The sequence below is a fragment of the Pleuronectes platessa genome, chromosome 4 (assembly GCF_947347685.1).
Source record: "Pleuronectes platessa chromosome 4, fPlePla1.1, whole genome shotgun sequence".
NCBI classification, from domain to species: Eukaryota; Metazoa; Chordata; class Actinopteri; order Pleuronectiformes; family Pleuronectidae; genus Pleuronectes; species Pleuronectes platessa.
In genome coordinates, this window is record NC_070629.1 from 9,027,235 (window position 1) to 9,045,205 (window position 17,971).

The 17,971-nt window shown below is 40.6% G+C and overlaps 1 protein-coding gene across 3 annotated transcripts; it reads right to left on the reverse strand.

Moving 5' to 3' along the window:
* Positions 1-25: 25 nt before the first annotated feature.
* Positions 26-16,018, reverse strand: golga3 (golgin A3). 3 transcript variants are annotated; one of them, XM_053421218.1, is made up of 24 exons: positions 15,926-16,018; positions 14,372-14,660; positions 13,137-13,292; positions 12,267-12,385; positions 11,065-11,807; positions 10,789-10,897; positions 10,054-10,360; positions 9,756-9,958; positions 9,505-9,642; positions 9,186-9,347; positions 8,716-9,084; positions 8,308-8,385; positions 6,521-6,784; positions 6,312-6,406; positions 5,792-6,008; positions 4,998-5,141; positions 4,619-4,816; positions 4,387-4,503; positions 3,974-4,113; positions 3,722-3,854; positions 3,371-3,493; positions 2,967-3,131; positions 1,912-2,078; positions 26-1,811 (listed from the first exon to the last, which is right to left on the reverse strand). In XM_053421218.1, exons 2-24 carry the CDS (start codon positions 14,541-14,543, stop codon positions 1,634-1,636), a joined length of 4,497 nt encoding a protein of 1,498 aa, XP_053277193.1. In that variant the 5' UTR covers positions 14,544-14,660; positions 15,926-16,018; the 3' UTR covers positions 26-1,633. The 3 variants fall into 3 exon arrangements, with proteins under 3 accessions (XP_053277193.1, XP_053277192.1, XP_053277191.1); XM_053421217.1 differs by having other exon boundaries at positions 1,912-2,075; positions 13,011-13,292; XM_053421216.1 differs by having other exon boundaries at positions 13,011-13,292.
* Between the last annotated feature and the right edge of the window lie 1,953 nt (positions 16,019-17,971).

Consider the following 17,971-nt stretch of genomic DNA (forward strand, 5'->3'; position numbering starts at 1 on the left):
AACAAAAACTGAGCACAAGCAGTGATGACGGATGAATAGTGCAATTTTATCATCGAACAACCACATCTCCCAGCACAAATGATAAAACAGGAATGAATGGATTCCCGATCTTTGAAAAGAAGAAGAAAAAACATATAGCAAGATAATGCATACAGCGCAAGTGCCTCAGCAAATGTTATTGTTACATACTGATTGGAGTTACAGTGAAAGTTCAAGTTGAGTATACAGTTCAATCTTCATTGTTTTTGTTGTTATTAACAGCAACAAGCATTTTCAAAATATGTATTGTCCCTTTGGAAATTTGGTGTTTCCTTAGCGTGGGAATGAGCACAGCAGCTGCAGCAAAATTGCATGCAGAAATCTAAACCACCCAATGACCTCTCTACAAAAGTACTATCGGCTTCAATTTATGGTTTGCATTTGATATCTTGTCTTTCATCTTCTTTACACTATTGAACAGTCATAAAGTTACAATCATACAAAAAAGTAAGTGTATTTATATATTAACTTCTGGAAACAATTAACTTATCCCGTTACCCATGAAACAGCCATAACACAAGAATAACATCTGATTCAAGGGTTCTTTTTTGTTAATACAGTATGTACCAAATGTAACAACAGAAAATGAACACATCTCATTGCACCTGCTGATAAAAGTAACTTTTCTGCATCGTCTTACGACTTTCTCTCAGTCAGTTTAGTTTTGATCACCTACTGTGCAATGTCAGTTGATGTGACCCACTTGCTATACAATAAACCATTTTTTGCGCACACAAACAATACGACACATTACATCTTGCACACACCCTCAGCAGCAATACGATCATCCAAACTGACTTGGTCCTTTGCAGCATATTAAAGATTGCTTAAGGCTTTTTTGCGTGCGAATTACTGCAGTCCATGCTAGACAAAACACCTTCATACATAACTGAGATTAATGTTTATAGAGTTGTAGGAACCCAAGGTGATATGGTAACATCCAACATAAGCAACACTGCATTTTAACAAGACTCCATACCAAAAAAAAACAGACGACAGCTGTATATGACTTTGAACTTCCTGAAAAGGAGTGATGATGTTTCATCACAAGCTTTTTTAGAAACAACATGGAAGTGTAAGCATGTCAGTTAAATCATAGTCAGGCAACTTCACTCATAAACAGGCACAACGAAATGGAAGAACAGTTCATTGCCAGTCTGGTGGCAGACTCAACCATTGTTTCTGTCACCAAAAACACTTAAAAATAATGTCAGCCATTATTAACCAGCATCAAATCCACCAATTTATTTTCATAAAAGGGAGACAATGACTAAATACCTTTTAGTGAGTAAAACTGCTGAATTAAGAAGAAATCTAAGAGGGATCGTTTTAGTGGCTGTCAAAGGAAAAGTTGTAATTCTTAAACTCTAAATAAATACGTGTGAATTTAGCAAAACAAAAATATAAACAACCATCAAAAAAGGAAAGAATAAAGCTATGATATTTATAGTATTACTCTGCAAAAGCACCCCTGTGCCAATGGGAGAACGCCAAATGTTGGCAGCAATTGTTAAGAGAAAGATTAGGAGACTAAAAGGTGCCTTTGTGGATAAAACTCCACTCTCCCTCTTTTGGCCTGAGAAAAGTTCTTCTGTTATGATTGCTGCTGTTCTTCTTCATTGTTGTTGTTTACCACCATGTCGGATTGCTGTGTTGATGATTTTGAGATGTTGTTCTGAAGTCCCAGTTCTGTGTTTGTCCATGAGCCCACTGACTCATGTACTGTCACTGTGTGTTCTTCCATCTGCTTCTGGAGGCTGTCCATCTCCTCCCTGAGGGGAAAAAACACATCATATGTATTCTGGCTTTTGTGGAACAACACAAAATGCTTCATGATAATGTTCAGTCATGCAGTCACAACAATAGGCTTACTTGAGTTGCCGGAGACAGTTGTGCAGGTTGTTGAGGGGCTCCTTGTTGACAGACGCTGATGGTTTCAGTAACTCATCCAGGAGGGATGCAGGCACTGGGCAGTCTGGGATCTTCACTGGTGTCACAGAGTTGGATGGGCTCCCCTCACTCTTTAGCTCCATCCGCTGCTGCAGCAACAACATCATTACAGGGGTGGATTTAGTCATCTCTATTTAGCGGGCGTTTCTTATTTGGCCTTGCACTAACAACACTGGCTTTTAAGTCTTTGGCTTTGTGAGCATTACTCATGCTGTAGACATTTAGGGGTACACCCACTTGGGTAACTACATAACAGCGCTGTCGGCTGAAGTACTGAAAATACTAACATACTTTAGTTATAAAGTTCTCTAACTGTGTCTGATGACAGCTGAGCATGTTTGCTCATATTTGAAAAGTGACAAAAGCTGTTTTCAGACATGAACTCCATGCAATATGTGTGGAGATTTGCCTTTCACATTTGAAGAATGCAGCAAGAGATAGTAAGTCAGAGACGTTCACAACATCAGGATAATTTCTGCAACATGATGGAGGCAGGACAAAACGTATTAATTCCGCAGCATAAAACGTATTGTTTTTACTCTAATCAACAAAAGCTCTTGAATCTCGTTGTCTTTCCAAGTCGGCATCTTGGTCAGCATCTTCTGACATCTCTTTGTCATTCTGTGATATTGGTATTCTTCCAATTTCCCACCCGTCACGTATTCAAAACATAATCTACATGCCCACTCACTCGCTGTTTTCCTGCTTTTCTTTCACATGGCCTCACACATTTTCCAGACATTTCACCTTGCTGCTGGAAAAAATGGCCAAGGCAACAGATTCTGACCTTTGTTTTTTCACATAGAGCCCTCCACATAATTTTATGCACTTCAGTACATATCTCAAAGCAGCTTTAGAAGCTTATTAGTCAAGTAGAAATGTCCAAAGGTTTGCCCAGTCTGGAGTCTGCAGACTTTTTGAGAAAACAAACTAATGAACTTGGGAAAACTTTTCAAAAAGAAGAAACAGTGTGTTACCTTCCTCAGGCGGCTCTGTTTGAGGTCCTGTTTGAATTGCTGGTTCTGCAGCAGGACTGTCTTCATGCTGTTCCTCAGTTCACCCACTTTGGCCTGCAGCATAAACTTGTCCTTCCTGGTGCCGCTCAGCTCGTCCTGCACTGACTCCAGCTCCACCTTGATGTTCTGATCCCGACAGATCATTTTGTTCATTATAAACCATTGTCAAAACAGGCTAGATGGTGGTAATCAGAAATTCAGTAAAGAAGTGATTACAGTGCTCACTTCATCCTGTGTTTCCCTCTCGACTCCAATTATACTTTAGTAAATATAATTTGATGGTTTTTGCAAATACAACAATATTTAAATTCTTATGAACTTTACAGCTTTGTGTCCATATTTAAACAAATGTAGTGAGAACTTGCCCCCAGAGCTGTTTGTAGGTTGTCCAGTTCCCTGTGATGACACTGCTCCATCATCTCCATCTGCTGGCGCTGAGCTTCAATCTCCCTCTGCCTCTGCTCCACCTCCCACTTCAGATCTTCAACCTGAACAAACAGTCAACGTTAGTCATCAGTTAATCGGCAATAACAAGTCATGGGTCAAACTGAAGTGAAACAGATTTCTAGAAAAGTGGGACCCTTGCAATAAAACAGTGCATGAATAAAATGTCCTATTAAGATTAAATTGCCGACAAATCCAAAATTATATAAAAATACAAACTGCATCATGTCAATTATATCAGAAGTAGATGACCATGGCTTCAGAATCTGTACCTCTTGGTGAGTGAGCGGCTGCTTGGCCAGTTCCTCGCCCAGTTGTTTCTGGAGGATCTGGAGCTGTGAATGTGCCTCACCCAGCTCCTCCTGGAACCTAGAAACCTCCTGAGCATGCTGTTCATCCTGAGCCCTGCCGAGTACAACATATTCACTGATAAATGACTGGTAACACATACAACTACGGCAGCTTTTACAACATAAAATTAGATTTAAAGTCATTGAATTATTTTTAGAGACAGATGTTCGTACTGTAGTTTTAGTGATTCCCTTTGCAGAGCTTTGACCACGTCCTCTTTGGCCTGCAGGTCCTTCTTGATCTCCGACAGCTCCAGCATGGCCGCCCTGTAGTGCCGTCTATTATGGGCTGCCTCAGCCTTTGCTGCTGCCACCTAAAGGACACAACATATTATGACAACCTAAAAGACTCCAGGAAATCCCAATATTCAGGACCCTAACCCTAAAACAACTGTAAAAAGCTATTGACTTCTTATCGATGAATGTAAAAATTCAGCTTTCTTATATTTATGGTTTCTTTAGATGCTCCTTCAGATTAAAATATATTTAAATTATAGACTCCATTAAATTATTTGACTAGCAAATGATGTTGAGTTTGAATTTCAACTCAATGAGGAGAAAATCCTGCATCGTATTAGAGCTCCTACCTGTTCTTTCAGGTCCTTGACTTTGGTTTTCTCTTTTTCCAAGGAAAGCTGCAGAGTTTGTACTGCCTGCTTCATTTGCTGGTCCTCCTCTTCTTTACGCTTCAGAACAGCTTGGACCTAAAACATGAACAAAAATACATCAACAATCTCATAATAATTTTGGTGTAGATTTCTTTATTTTTTTAATTAAAGATTTATAACTACATTCTAAATTACAAATACAATGTTTTACCTGTAAGTTGAGTTGAACAAGATCTGCTTCCCTCTTGGCGAGGGCAGACTCCAAAATGTTGGAATGCTCCCGCAGTGTATTATGGGACTGTGCCAATCCAACCAATTTCCCTTTTTCATGCTCAAGCTCAAGTGCTAGCTTCTTGTTGGCATCTTCTAACTTCCTTATCCGCTTCTTGAAGCACCGTGACTCTTGAAGCTGTGAAATGGCAAAAATACAACACAACCTAAATTGACGCATTGATTTAAGAACATGGAGCTCACACGTACATGGTAATTTTCAATAGAGGAAATTATATTTTCCCAATAAAACAGAGAGAGCAGTTCCAAATATATGAACCGATTAACATAAACTCATCAATTATTTTATAGTAGTTCACCTCATCCTCGAGCTCCATCACCTTCTCCTGGTAATCCTCCAGCTCTGTGGAGGTGAGGTTGATCACTTCCTGCAGCTCCCTTTCGAGCATAGTCTTGCTGTTGGTCACCACCTGCAGCTCCGCTTGCAGAGCCTTTATCTTATCCTGGATGAAAAATACAACCCTCTTAAACTGCATAGCATACCACAAAATATGATACAATGCATTTACACATTCAGTGAAAGCTGTATTAAACACAATAACTGATAATTTTCCACAAGCGTATCAGTTATCAAGTGTGCGTAACATGTGCTCTTCAGTGTGCGTAGATTCTGTTTTTATATATGAACAAATCCCAGATAAGAAAACATCGGTAAATGTCAGAATGTATAAGAGGGTTTTAAGAAGACATTTCTTTTTGAAAACGGTTGGTCAATGAGGCCCATTGTCTGTCCATGCTTCTTCTGCGTTTATGGCTCCACTCTTTCTTCACCAGATATTTGCATTCCTTTTGTTTGTTTCAGTTTTGAGTCTGTTACTCGTTAGAAATGTCATAGTCGCCCGCTCGTGGGGAATTCTCCAGATATTGCTATTCTTCTATTCTCACATGGGCTCATTCAAACTTTCCATGGAGTTGTTACTCGAGGAGCTTGCAGGAAAAACTCCAGAGCTACAGATTCTGACTTTTGAATTCTCACATAGTCCATCCGAAACATTTCAGGAGAATACCTTATAATAAAGGATTATGATTATGAGGCAAACTTTACGTTGTAACAATGAATTTTTCCAGGAAGACTGGCAGGCTTGAACAGTACCTGTAAAACCTGGCTGTTTCCCCCATCAGCCACCTGGGCCTTGAGTTTGACCAGTTCTGCGTCGGTCGCCTCCTTGTCCATCAGGGCCTCTTGGAGCCTCCTGCTCAGGATGCCCACGGCGTTCTCGTAGGCCTTATGTTTGGCCTTCATCTCCTTCTGAGCACTGGTCAAATCCGTGCCCAGCCGCTTAACACGCACCTTCTGCTCTGAGATGGCCCTATTTGATGCATATAAGCAAATAAGTTCAAATTGTTCATAGGAGACTATGTTCACAGCTCACAGCAGACCAAACATACACATGGACACAAGCTGTAGGTGTGATGACTGTACAATCTAAATCATATTTTACTTACAGATAAAGATGACACAGAAAACACTCATGTACTGACTCATGGGTTTATGTGGGGATCATGGATTGTGTAATCAATATCCCAGATTTGTGTGTATAAATAGCACATGACTACAGAGATAGTCATCCTTACTGTGGGAATCATTCAGGCTCCACAACACAATGACTCACTTTTTGGCTTCACCCTCCAGTTGCTCCACCTGTTTCCTGAGGCCCTCGTTCTCTTGTGTCACTGCTGCTAGCTGATTCTGGTCAAACTGTAGAGACTAAAATGAGAGGAAAACAGAAAGCCTAACATTACAACACAAACAACATTTTTTACTTGAATTTTGAAAATAGTCTGTAAAGTAAATTCAGTGGGAAACATTAAATATCTCTACCTGGACCTGGATTTCTAATTGACCCCTTTCATCCTGAATGGTTTGCAGATGAGCCTCCATGTTACACATCTGCTCCTGGACTCTCACCACCTCCTTCTGCAGCCGGACCTGTTCTAACTCTGCCTTCTGCTTCTCCCCCTCGACGCCCAGCAGCTCCTGCTTCAGGTCCTTCACCTCCGCCAAGAGACGCTTTTTGGTGGACTTGAGCTCACTGATCAGCTGGTCTTTGGAGCTGGTGTCCCGGCGGTAAGCTTCCACCATCACCTGTGAGGTCAATAACATAGTGTGTCTCATGAGGGGTTTACATAAAACAGAAACCAAATGAAGTGAGTATTTTTCTCTTTTCAAAGAGAGTGAGTAGGCTTGCTCATGCTCGTCTCTACCGAGGCAATTTCCTAGCGAACTGTAGGAGAGAGAGCTGCGAGAGGATTGGAATCACACACACACTGCATCATCTGGACGCTTGAGTGAGATACGTTTTACTGAAGAAAGTCTATACAGTGGCGAGAACGTGAAGCATTAGAAATTACATGCATTCAGACATATGTGTATGGTCAGCTCTTGATCTAAGTTAGAATAATGAATGACACACAATAATCTATTTGAGTTGATTACTCAATCTATATCCAGGTAGAATTCATCATTCAGTGTAGACCGAAAAATATTAAATAAAAAAAATTAAAAAACTGCAGCAGGTTAATTACAACTCAACCAAAGCTAACGGAAGTCAGGATGAGGTAATTTGTTATTCATGAGAAACACATGCTGATGTGAACAATGCTTCCTCCTAGCATCATCATGCTAGGAGGGAGTGTCATAATTTGGGGCTGGGCTTATGATCCTGGGCCTGAACAGCTCAACATCATCATAAAGGAAAAGATTATGAACACATCATAAAAATAAAAATGTCAGGGTGGCTGTCTGCCAGCTGAAGTTGGGTGAGGCAGCAGGACATAACCCTGTTCATCAAAATTTACTATAGATTGTACTGAAACAAATAAAATCTGTTTTTGGAGTGTCCCAGCCAGATAAGAATGAGCTGTTTGATCCAGACATCCTGAGAATATATAGGAACTATAGCAGTAATAGTCTGATCCATGAGCACGTTTTAAATTATTGGTGTCAAAAGAGGTTTCTGTCAGGTAATAAATCCATAAATGTATGAACAGCTGCACAAATGTAACACAGAAAATATAAGGAAATCTTATTATATCAAACAATGATTAGAAAAAAACGACTGAATCTGTCAATTCAGAAAAGAGTCCTGCTGCAGTCTCTGAAACGTCACGCGTATTTATGTCAATATTTTAGATGCAATTTAGAGAAATTTGTTTGCTGATAATGCAGAATGTTTAGTACCACAGCTATAGCAATTAACTTTTCATGCATTCCAGTCTGAATTGAATCAAAGTTAAATGTTCATCCATGATATTTAGGATGATCTCCAAATACTCAGACCTTATAAGACAAGAATGACATTTCTGTCATTCTGTCAATTAACTTCACCCACTTTATGACAGCCTGTCAATGCAAAATGAGCAGCATCCTCCATTGCTCAATTCACCGAGGCCTGTCAACCAGCACTTTGGGCATTGTTCAGAAATGACAGCCATCTGGTTCTACAATACATCCTCCCACGATCGCTCAAGACTTAGCTGGCTGAGAGATTTCTGACAAGTGTTTTATAAATGAATGTTAAGTCTAAACTTCTTTCTGGCTTCTACGAATGACACATTGTAGGAGAGAGATGGACACGATCACAAGTAGGAGCGAGGGAGATGTCTTACCTTCTGCTGTTGGAACTGCTCCTTAAATTTCTGAGCTTGTTTTTTCAGAACACTATTTTCTTGTTGGAGAGTTTCAATCTGAAACAAAGCAAAAACTTTATTCACTACATGATAGTGGAGAGGTAATCCATAAGGAAAAATAATCACATACATAATACTGTTTGAATTAGAATGACTAAATTACTGAGTTCCAGTCCAAATTGATGTGGATAATACAAACACACATTCTACCATATGTACATACACAATTGCTGGTCATCATTGGTATCAAACCATATCTAACTCAAGGTGTCAGCAGTTGTAGATTGAAATATGACAATCTTTGTTGTACAGTTACTGGTAATGCATGTGATGATTTCTCCATTCATGAGTATTTAGTTTTAATTATCTGACCTCAAATTCTCATACCTGATTGGTTTTGACCTGGACGTCCTGTCTGAGCTGATCTAATACATCTGATGCCACCAGAACATCCTCTCCCAGCCGCTCAGCGCCCTCGTCAAGCTGACTCTTGTCGGCCCGTGCTGCTTGAAGCGCTACCTCCAGGACAATCTTCTCGTTCTGGAGGAACTGGATGTTGTCGTCCTTGGCGTTGCCCTCTGCCTGCAGCTCAGCCAGCTGGGCATCCAGTTCCAGGTAGCGGGCCTCTAGCTGGTTGATGGCCTGCTCTTTGGTTTGCAGGTTCTCCTGAGTGGTTGTCAGCTGGCGCATCAGCTCCAGATGTTCTTTCTGGAGTGACTGCAGCTGCACGTCCTTCTGGGAAAGGCTCAACTTCACCTAAGAAAGAAAGAGCCAGATGATTTAGAGCAGAATACACAAATAATTTAACCAACAACCAAAGGATGACAACAAGTTATGGTTACATTTGGCATGACTACCTGCTCAAGTTCCCTTTCCAGGGTGCTGGCTGTGTTGGCCAGTTTTAATAAGCGCTCTTGCTCTTCCTCAAACTCCTCCAGTTTGTGCTGCAGGTCGTCTTCCACCATAGTCTTTGCATCCTGGATTTGCTTGAAAGATGCTTCCTGGGTCAGCATGTCAGCCTACATCAAAAAGGTTTAAAATCATGAGGGCGATTCAATAAATAGCTTTTTCCAAAAAAAGTGCTGTATAATAACTTTTATATCGGTTGTTTTGGAAATATAGACTAAACAAAAAATATGATGGTATAAGGTCAGACAGGGATGTTGGAAAATATACCTCAATGCTCTGCAGCTGAACAGCGATACGCTCTTTTTCTTTGATGGAGCGATGTTGCGACTCAGTGAGCTGGTGGGACAGTGTCACATTCTCCAGCTTCAGATGTTCCAGTGTACCAAACTGATTCATCTGTCCAGCCTAGGAAAAAACAGATGAAATATCGAATGTCTCATCTTTGACTTGTCATGACATGTCGGTCTAATGTGTGGCATGACGAAAAAATCCAAAAGGCATCAGCTTAGAGCCCTCACCTGCATGTTGGCCATTTCACCTTGCAGTCGTACTCTAGCCTCCTGGGCCAGTGCCAGCTGCTGCTGGTACCACTGTCTGACCTGCTGGAGCGAGTCGATCTCAGCCTGGGAGGTTTTCATCCTGCTCTGCAGGGTGCTGCGCTCCAGCTGAACCTGCTGCAGCTGGTTCTGAAGACCACCCATCTGCTGACGCAACTCCTGAACTGCATAAGTATGACACCAAAACACCTACTTTAACATCAGGGGTGATGGTGACAACATCTTTTTAAACTCTGCTCTCTAGGTCTCCATCAATCACCTGTATTATCTCTCATGACCACAGTGTTTTGCATCTCTTCCACCTTCCCCATCAGCCTGTTGTATTGATCCTCAGCCACCTTAAGGTCATTGCTTAATGATGCTAGGCTGGCATTCTTGCTTTCCAGACTTCCCTGAAGTTCCACCATGGCTTTCTCTAGCTGGCTACAGTTCTGCCGCAGCGTGCCAACCTGTGAAGTGAGGGCGCTCCGTCTGTCCTGGCTCACCTGAGCCTCCTCATTCTTCACCTGCAGCTGAGCATTGACTGTAGCCAGCTGGGCCTGAAGCTCTGTCTTCTCTTTGAGAGCCTGAAGGACAGATAACTTTGGTCAGAACTTAGACAAATTCATTCTCAGTGATTCTAGAATAGTGTCATTAGCTTGGCAGCATACCCAGATAAGTAATAAGCCACTAAGCTCAATGGAATCTTTTTTTCGATGCTGTGACACATTGGTATTCATTAGCAGTACTCATTATGATGTTACATTGTTGTAAATAATTGAAAGCAAGTTGTGCTTATGCAAACACAGACAGTCCTATTAGTGCTCTAAAGTGGGGAAATGTGTTTAAAAGTATAAAAAAAATTGTAAACAGCCCAGCCACCGGTACTGAGAGGCTATACTTATGCACAAGAGCACGCTGAGCACTTTCTAACATGCAGTCAATTAATAATGCTGGATATACTTTGTCCAGAGGAAGTGGAAAATACGATTATAAAATCAATTTGTTATTTAACCTGATTGGCCTCCGATGACAAAGACTCCAGCTGGCCCGCAAGTCTCATTTTCTCTTTGAGCACTTGGAGCATTTCATCATGGCCCATCACTGAACTCTCCAAAGAGACACTGAAACAAATTTAAACGGAAAAGAACGTCAATAGAGACTAACCATTTTTTATTATCACAATAATTACTTTAAGTGGACATTTAAAGTTTTGTTTTGTTATTCATTAACCAAATTATTACAGAATTTGGCTAAAGTAATGTGATCCCTAACTGATGTTAACAAATACCTGCTGGAGAAACTGTCCCTGCGACTTCGAGGCTCGGCTGTCCCTTCTCTCTGCTGCTCCAGATCCAGCAGGTGCTGCTCTTCACTGGCCGCCTGCAGCACCTCCTGCAGGGAAGGGAACTGACCCATGGCCTCAGCGGCGATCTCCCTCCCCTCCACTGTGTAGGGCCCCTGCTGTCTTTCCACTGCTGCAGAGAGCATAGCGTACGTCCCCCTGGTAGACACACTGCTGTAGGACGAGCTGTCGCTGTCGTTGCCATCGTTCCCTGGCCTCGTTCCCGACTCGCTGCCATCAATTTCTGAGACATTGTCCCCGATTTGGAACGGAGCGCCAGGCTGTACATCCTTCTCACAGGTGCTCCCCTCTGACATCACACTAACCTCAGACAGTGTGGACACAGAGCTAATGGTGGACTGGAGGGAGCTCATTGTGTTGTCTGTTGTCCTTACTCCACCTCCACCTCCTCCTCCACCACCTCCTCCTCCTCCACCACCACCATTCTCAGGAGACTTGTAGTCCGCCAAGGAGTGAATCTTGCTGGGACGGGGTGACTTGGACTTCCTCTCCTTGGAGGGTGGAATTCCCAAACTACCCAGTTTGGGACCACGTGGGACACTGGTCCTCATATAGGAATATTCCGTCGTCATGGCAAGAGTGCTGGCGCGGGGCAGACCCTCAGGATGCAGCATGAGCTCTGGATCCAGAGTGCTGAAGGGCCTGGGCTTGGTGGTGGTGGGGTGAGACTAGAAAACAGATGGAAAGAAAGAATCAAATTATATCATGGCAAAAAATTTGAGTTACATATATATATATATATATATATATGTAACTCAAATTTTTATTTATATATATAAGGATTTTGGGATTGCAATTACCAACAGACTTCCCTTGAGTTCCTACCAAAACCAAAATCTTCACTAATGGCAGAACCTCCTACCCAACAAATGAATAAATTGGGTCATAAACTTGAATATCTAAGATAGATAGATTTCTTCCAAGTCTGTTTATTTCTAAACATTTCGCTGAAAAACAAATAGATCAGTGAAAAATGGGAAGGCAACAAGGCTGGAAGGATGACATTGCTGGCTGAGGAAACATCAGAATTTGGAAATTGAATCAATTGGAGGTTAACCTGGTTATATTTAAAGTTGTGATATAAATTTACTGTGGTCTTTAACCCGACAGCGACCCGAGGTACTCACCCTCTCCTTATGTCTTTGGACTCTGTACTGTTTGAGCTGCTCCTCCAGGCGCCGGCGAGCCTCCAGGCGAATCCTCTCCTCATTCTCCATCTCCATTGATGGCTTCTGGTTGGCTACAGCTAAAAAAAAAACTCCTGACATTGAGCCTTATGTTGCATCATTAGTCAGGACCTTTGTTAAATGCTTGTATGAGGCTTTAATGTATATTGTGAAGAGTGAAGCTGTTTGTAACATACAATGAAGACTTCTATAAATGCACTGAATAAATGTGAATTGCATCAGCTATGTTCATGTATCATCAAAAAGATACTAGACGATTCTTCATGTGATGCTGTATAGTTTATATGGTAATTATATGGTATGAAGCCAGTAATATCCCCTTAAAGTTCAACTTAGTTATGCTATGCAAGTATTGTCATCATAGCAACAATGCTTTAAAATAGCACCAAAAAGGGAACATAACAGAGGGATTAGTTCCAAAAGACAGCCATTATTCCACATTCTATTCCAACTGATGCACCCACACCAAATACTAATCAGGCTATTAAATGCCTGTCGGAGTTGAAGAACGAAGATGGACTCAAACAACTATAAGACATTCCCACCGAATCCATCTGTTAAGATAATACACACAAGGGAGTAAATAATAATGTTTGCACAATCCCGAAAAACCAAAACTTTCCTACAGATAAGTGCAGGGAGGGTTTAGAAGGGGGGATTCACTCCACATGCATTTATGCTTACACAATTCAGTCTCCTGCATAGGCATACTGAGTCTGAGGGACTGCAATGCATCACCCGTGTGAACCGTGGCCACAGCACTAGCCCCCTTAGACTTCTCTAGCATCATGGGTTGATAAGCAGCCACACCTTGGGAGTCCTCTTGGGTCTGGGAGTTGACAGGGGAGCTGGTGCTCTGCGGTGGTGCTGTCGGATGCAGGGACCCGTTCATACGGGTGTGCCCTGCAGAACCAAAACCTTCAGCCAGTCCATCACCATTTGACATCACCCCTGAACTCACAGGACCTGCAAGAGGAATGAGAGAATTGTGACAAAAGTCACAATAAGGTCTCCAGAACTAGACTAAAGTGGATGTGATTAGCTTGGCAAACTGGCTGGACAACTCTGTCAAGCTTCAATTGCATTGGTGAAAGAAAGGCAGCTATAAAAGGTGGCTACTAAAGCATCTCTTACGCTGCACCTACTCTTTTATTGAGGAGCACAAATACCAGGCTCACTTTGCAAGGCAAACTGCTTTAAAGGCTTTGAAAACCTGTTTGTTATTAAGTAATAAATATTTAATATTGTTAAAAAAAATGTAAGATTATAATCCAGGGTTAAAGTACAAATTCAAACATTGCCGTTAAAATAGTCTCTAAAAAAGAGCTCTGATGCTCCCTGATGGGAAACAACAGATTCAACATACTAAACATGGCTTGCACTGTTTAGTCTGTGAAAACCCTTCCATGTGTTTGTGGTTCTATTTGTGGCTTTGTCATGTTTGTGCAGAAACCGGTCTGATTTCACCTGTCAGGCTATAACCATCTGTAATTTTGACAATTTTTATTATAACCATCTTTTGTGTCTCACCCAAATTTACTGAAATATTCATGAATTTCCAGTTTGTTTGTTTTATCTTAAAGCGTAAACGCTATAAGATTAGTTACCCTCTGATGATGATTATTTAGAATTCAGTTCAGCTATTTAATGCATTAGTGCAAAGAGCCGTGTAACATTGCGCAGTAGAAGGCCTCTGGCTTTGTAGTAGAAAGTAAAACAGGTCATGCATGGTGTTGGATAATGAGAGCCTAGTAATATGGCCTAAAGGGGAAACTTTGCAGATTGGCATACAGAGTTCAAAACAAGTATAACAAAGCATGAAGACAAACTTCTTTGTTATATTTTTGTAAGAATGTAATAAATATATTATATATATATATATGTCTAACCTACAACAGTTAGCATCTTGCATAAGTTCACACAGAAAAAAAAAAAAACATATTGTAAACACTCTTTCCATTAACACATGCTGTCGGCAGACTCAGCACACATCACTGCATATGAGAGACTTATCTGTATCCCATCAAGACAAAAGCATGACTCACCATTACAAATATTCCCTTTTGTGTTTTGTGTGTTATCCTGTCCTTGTTGGTCCAATTGTGTTTCCCCTTTTATAGTGTGGGCTTCAGTGTCTTTGGATTTTATAACTTGGTCTTCTTGATAAACACTGGCCTCCATTTGTACTGCTTCTGACTGGTTGGTTTTAATATCCATTAGGAAGCTGAACAGTCAGAGCACTGCTGGTGCACCTCTGGAAAGAACGATTCACAAAACCATCTTTGTAGGCCGGCCAGCTGGGAGCACGTCCAACACTTCTGATCACAAGCAGCCCTGAAGACCGAAAACATCCAGTTAGACAATTGACAGGAGAATATGACGCAAGAAGAAGATAAATATACGTCACAGAGGAATGTGTGGCTCTTCACAAGTGACAGTAACAATGTTGTGTAAGTACGCAACGTGCTTCAATTTAAACATAAGCTTGAGTCAAGGGCTAACAAGCTGGCTTGGTAGTTAAGTAGATTGAGGGGTTAAATATAGATTAAATAGCAACCAACACTAAAATCACACAGAGAAAGAATAATACAAACTGTGATAACAAATGCAACAGAGCAAAACTCATCTAAAGATCAATCAGAACGTATTTAATCTAATCTTTGTAGGAATCTGCTGATGAGTAGAGACCAATGTTCTGTGTCCAGCTCTGAGGACGACTCATGTTGACGTAAATAGGGTTGTAGCCTGTTGTCTACCTAACTGCGGTGGGAAAGAGGCGGTGCTTGTGTTTTAACAACGTTTCGCTCATGACATATTGATCCGGGAAGTTCGAATGTTTGAATATGTTTCCAGCTTTACCGAACTGTCAGACACAGACTCACACAAGCGATTCACTGCCAGGCTTTCAAATGTCGATTTAAGACTGTGGAGAACATCGGTAGCTGTTGATGCTTTCGATAAGATGATGAATATTTACAGACAATTCAGTCAAATATTAAGCCACACATACAAATGTGCATCTGTCAACAAGCGATGCAGGCTTAGCACTTCTGGTTTTCAGACTTTGACACTGTGGGTGTGCAGATGAACATTCAAGTCATACTATTATCTTAAACTATTGGCCTTTAGCTTTCAAAGATAACTTGACTCGGCAGCTGAGTTGCTAAATTCACGCTTGCTATCTACGATCGGCTCAGTGTAACATCGTATTGCTGGACAAACCTCTTGTGTCTCAAAAGAATGAGACAGCCATCAATAAACGCAGAACATAAGGCTGCTACGTTGCACTCTTGCGTTGACTGGTTTTAGTTCATCTCTACCAGCTAACGACAAGGATGCTACACTGAACGGCCGGTGAATATAAATGAAGCTCGCGATGCTAGCCAGACAGCTAGCTAGGTGTGTTTACGACAGGAGCTGTCAAGCTAAATGAGCTAACATGCTAACTGGACTCCCCAGCGTCGGTGCAGGAGCGATTTCACAAATATTCCAAGTAATTCAACGAGTTACCCACTGTGGCTTGAACCTGTTACAAACCCCAGGTGTAAATGACACAATGACAGTTTCAATAAATGCGATAAATGACATTAAATGCTCACCTCTTTGCGAGCTTCGCCTTTTACTACGTGGCTGTTTGGTTTCCGTTCCTTTAATCGTCCGACTAGAAACAGAGGGCGGGTAAAATGTAGCATCTGCGAAAACAAATGAAGGTTGTGAGAGAGCGGAGGGGTTTACTGTGAACGAGCGAGCTGTCTTTCTAAATACAAAACCTAATGTGTTCTTGCTGTGAGATAGTGATGGTGCACATTTATGGCGACGACCATAACATTGCACGAACTATAATAATGAACGGACGTTACCTCTGCAGGGGCACAAGGATCTGACACCGCGTTAAGAATTAAGAATAAGACAAATTTCAATAACTAGTTGTACATGACACTTTTAAATTGACCGATAATATTTTATTTCAAATTTGAAGCTGTTCGTTTTTTCTTCAGCTCATTTGTGTCTCTCTGTATGTTAATGTAAAGGAGTTTTCTAAAATAAAATCTGCAATTAATAAAATGATGATGACAATGATGATCTTGTCATTATTTGTATTATTATTATTATTATTATTATTATTATTATTATTATTATTATTGATATTATTATTGATATTATCATCATTGTTATTGTTATCTATCCATCCTTAAAGATTAACTACGACTTGTTGCCTTCGCTCTGGGTTATTACATTACACTACATTACATTTCATTTACCTGTCAGTTTCATCCAAAGCAACTTACAATGAAAGCATTCAAGCATGCAGGTTATGGTGAATCAAATAAGCCAACTACAAGTAGCGTATGGGTCTTTGCTCACTCTGGGCGGGAAATTATAATAGGAAATAGATAATAAAAAAAACTTAAATAAAATATAATAACTCATCACTATCCTGATGGATTGAGAGTTGATTGAGACCACCAGAACATGTGATGAAGTCCCAATTCCTATTATTATATCAATAAAATAAGTAAGTATGTTTTTGATGATGCTGTGGTATGTTTGTTGCCCACCACACTGATGTCCTCACACATAAAAAAAAATAAAGGAACAAATATTGATGAGTATTGAAAGGGAGAATATTCACGTTATGCTACTCGAAATTACCATGGTGCAACAGATTTTTTAATATTTCATATATAGTAAATAAAGTTTGGCCTAAATATTTATTCTTTAAGATTATAATGGAACTGGTCAGAGGTCATTAGACCCCTGCCATATTCACATTTTCATACCCAGCCACCAGCATCCTCAACATGACATGTGCATGCCAACCACTGAAAACCATCCACAGGCTGTCCCACGGGTCAGCTCACTCTGACACCTACATAGGGAGCAGGGAACCATGTTTAAGGTCAAGAATCACATCCAAGACTCTATTAAAGCAGTGATACCCACAGATAAACTTTATAATGCAAAAACAAGTATAAGGTCAAGGGTTAAACGATAATTTTAATGCAAAGGTGAAATACAAACAAGAACTGTCAAAAGGCAAAGTGAGGGGTTTCAATTTGTTGTACTCTGGCGCCATTTAGTGGTAGTATTAAGAATTACACAGTGATGGAGTGGACAGAATCAGGGGGCTGAAAAAATCCAATGAACTTGCCACTTTTTTTTAATCTTAATTGCATTTTTTTTTTTCAGAAATCAATCTTAAACCGTCTAATTGAATGAAATACATTTAGCCTGAATCTTTTTGAGAGGAATGTCTCCTAAACTTCTAATACCCTCTCCTTTTACTTGTATATTCTTCCCCTGTGAGATTTTAATCACTTTGAACTATGTTGATCGACATCAAAATAACCTTATTTAACCTGGTTAAGTTCTGTTCAAATCCTATTTAGCAGATTTGGTGCCGTCATGATTGCTCTTACTCTGCATCAGAGGAATAAGCCGACCTATCGTATATAAAACTTTAAATGCAACCTCTAATGAAGAGGATTTAGTGCCAACTTCAACTGAAACTTTAGTTTCTTCGGTCTGAAGACATTCTTCCTGTGACAGACAGCAGTACAATTTAGAAGTGAGTGTTTTCCCCCATCAAGGCATCACTAACTATGCTTTGAACATTTACTGTCCTGAATGAAATATATGCACTT

Excerpts from the sequence above, each read along its gene's own strand:
- golga3 (XM_053421216.1), bottom strand. The coding sequence starts at position 14,543 with ATGGATATTAAAACCAACCAGTCAGAAGCAGTACAAATGGAGGCCAGT. Across the intron at positions 9,085-9,185 it reads TGGAAAGGGAACTTGAGCAG|GTGAAGTTGAGCCTTTCCCA; the intron begins GTAGTCATGCCA and ends TTTCTTTCTTAG. Across the intron at positions 2,079-2,966 it reads AACAGAGCCGCCTGAGGAAG|CAGCGGATGGAGCTAAAGAG; the intron begins GTAACACACTGT and ends TTGTTGCTGCAG.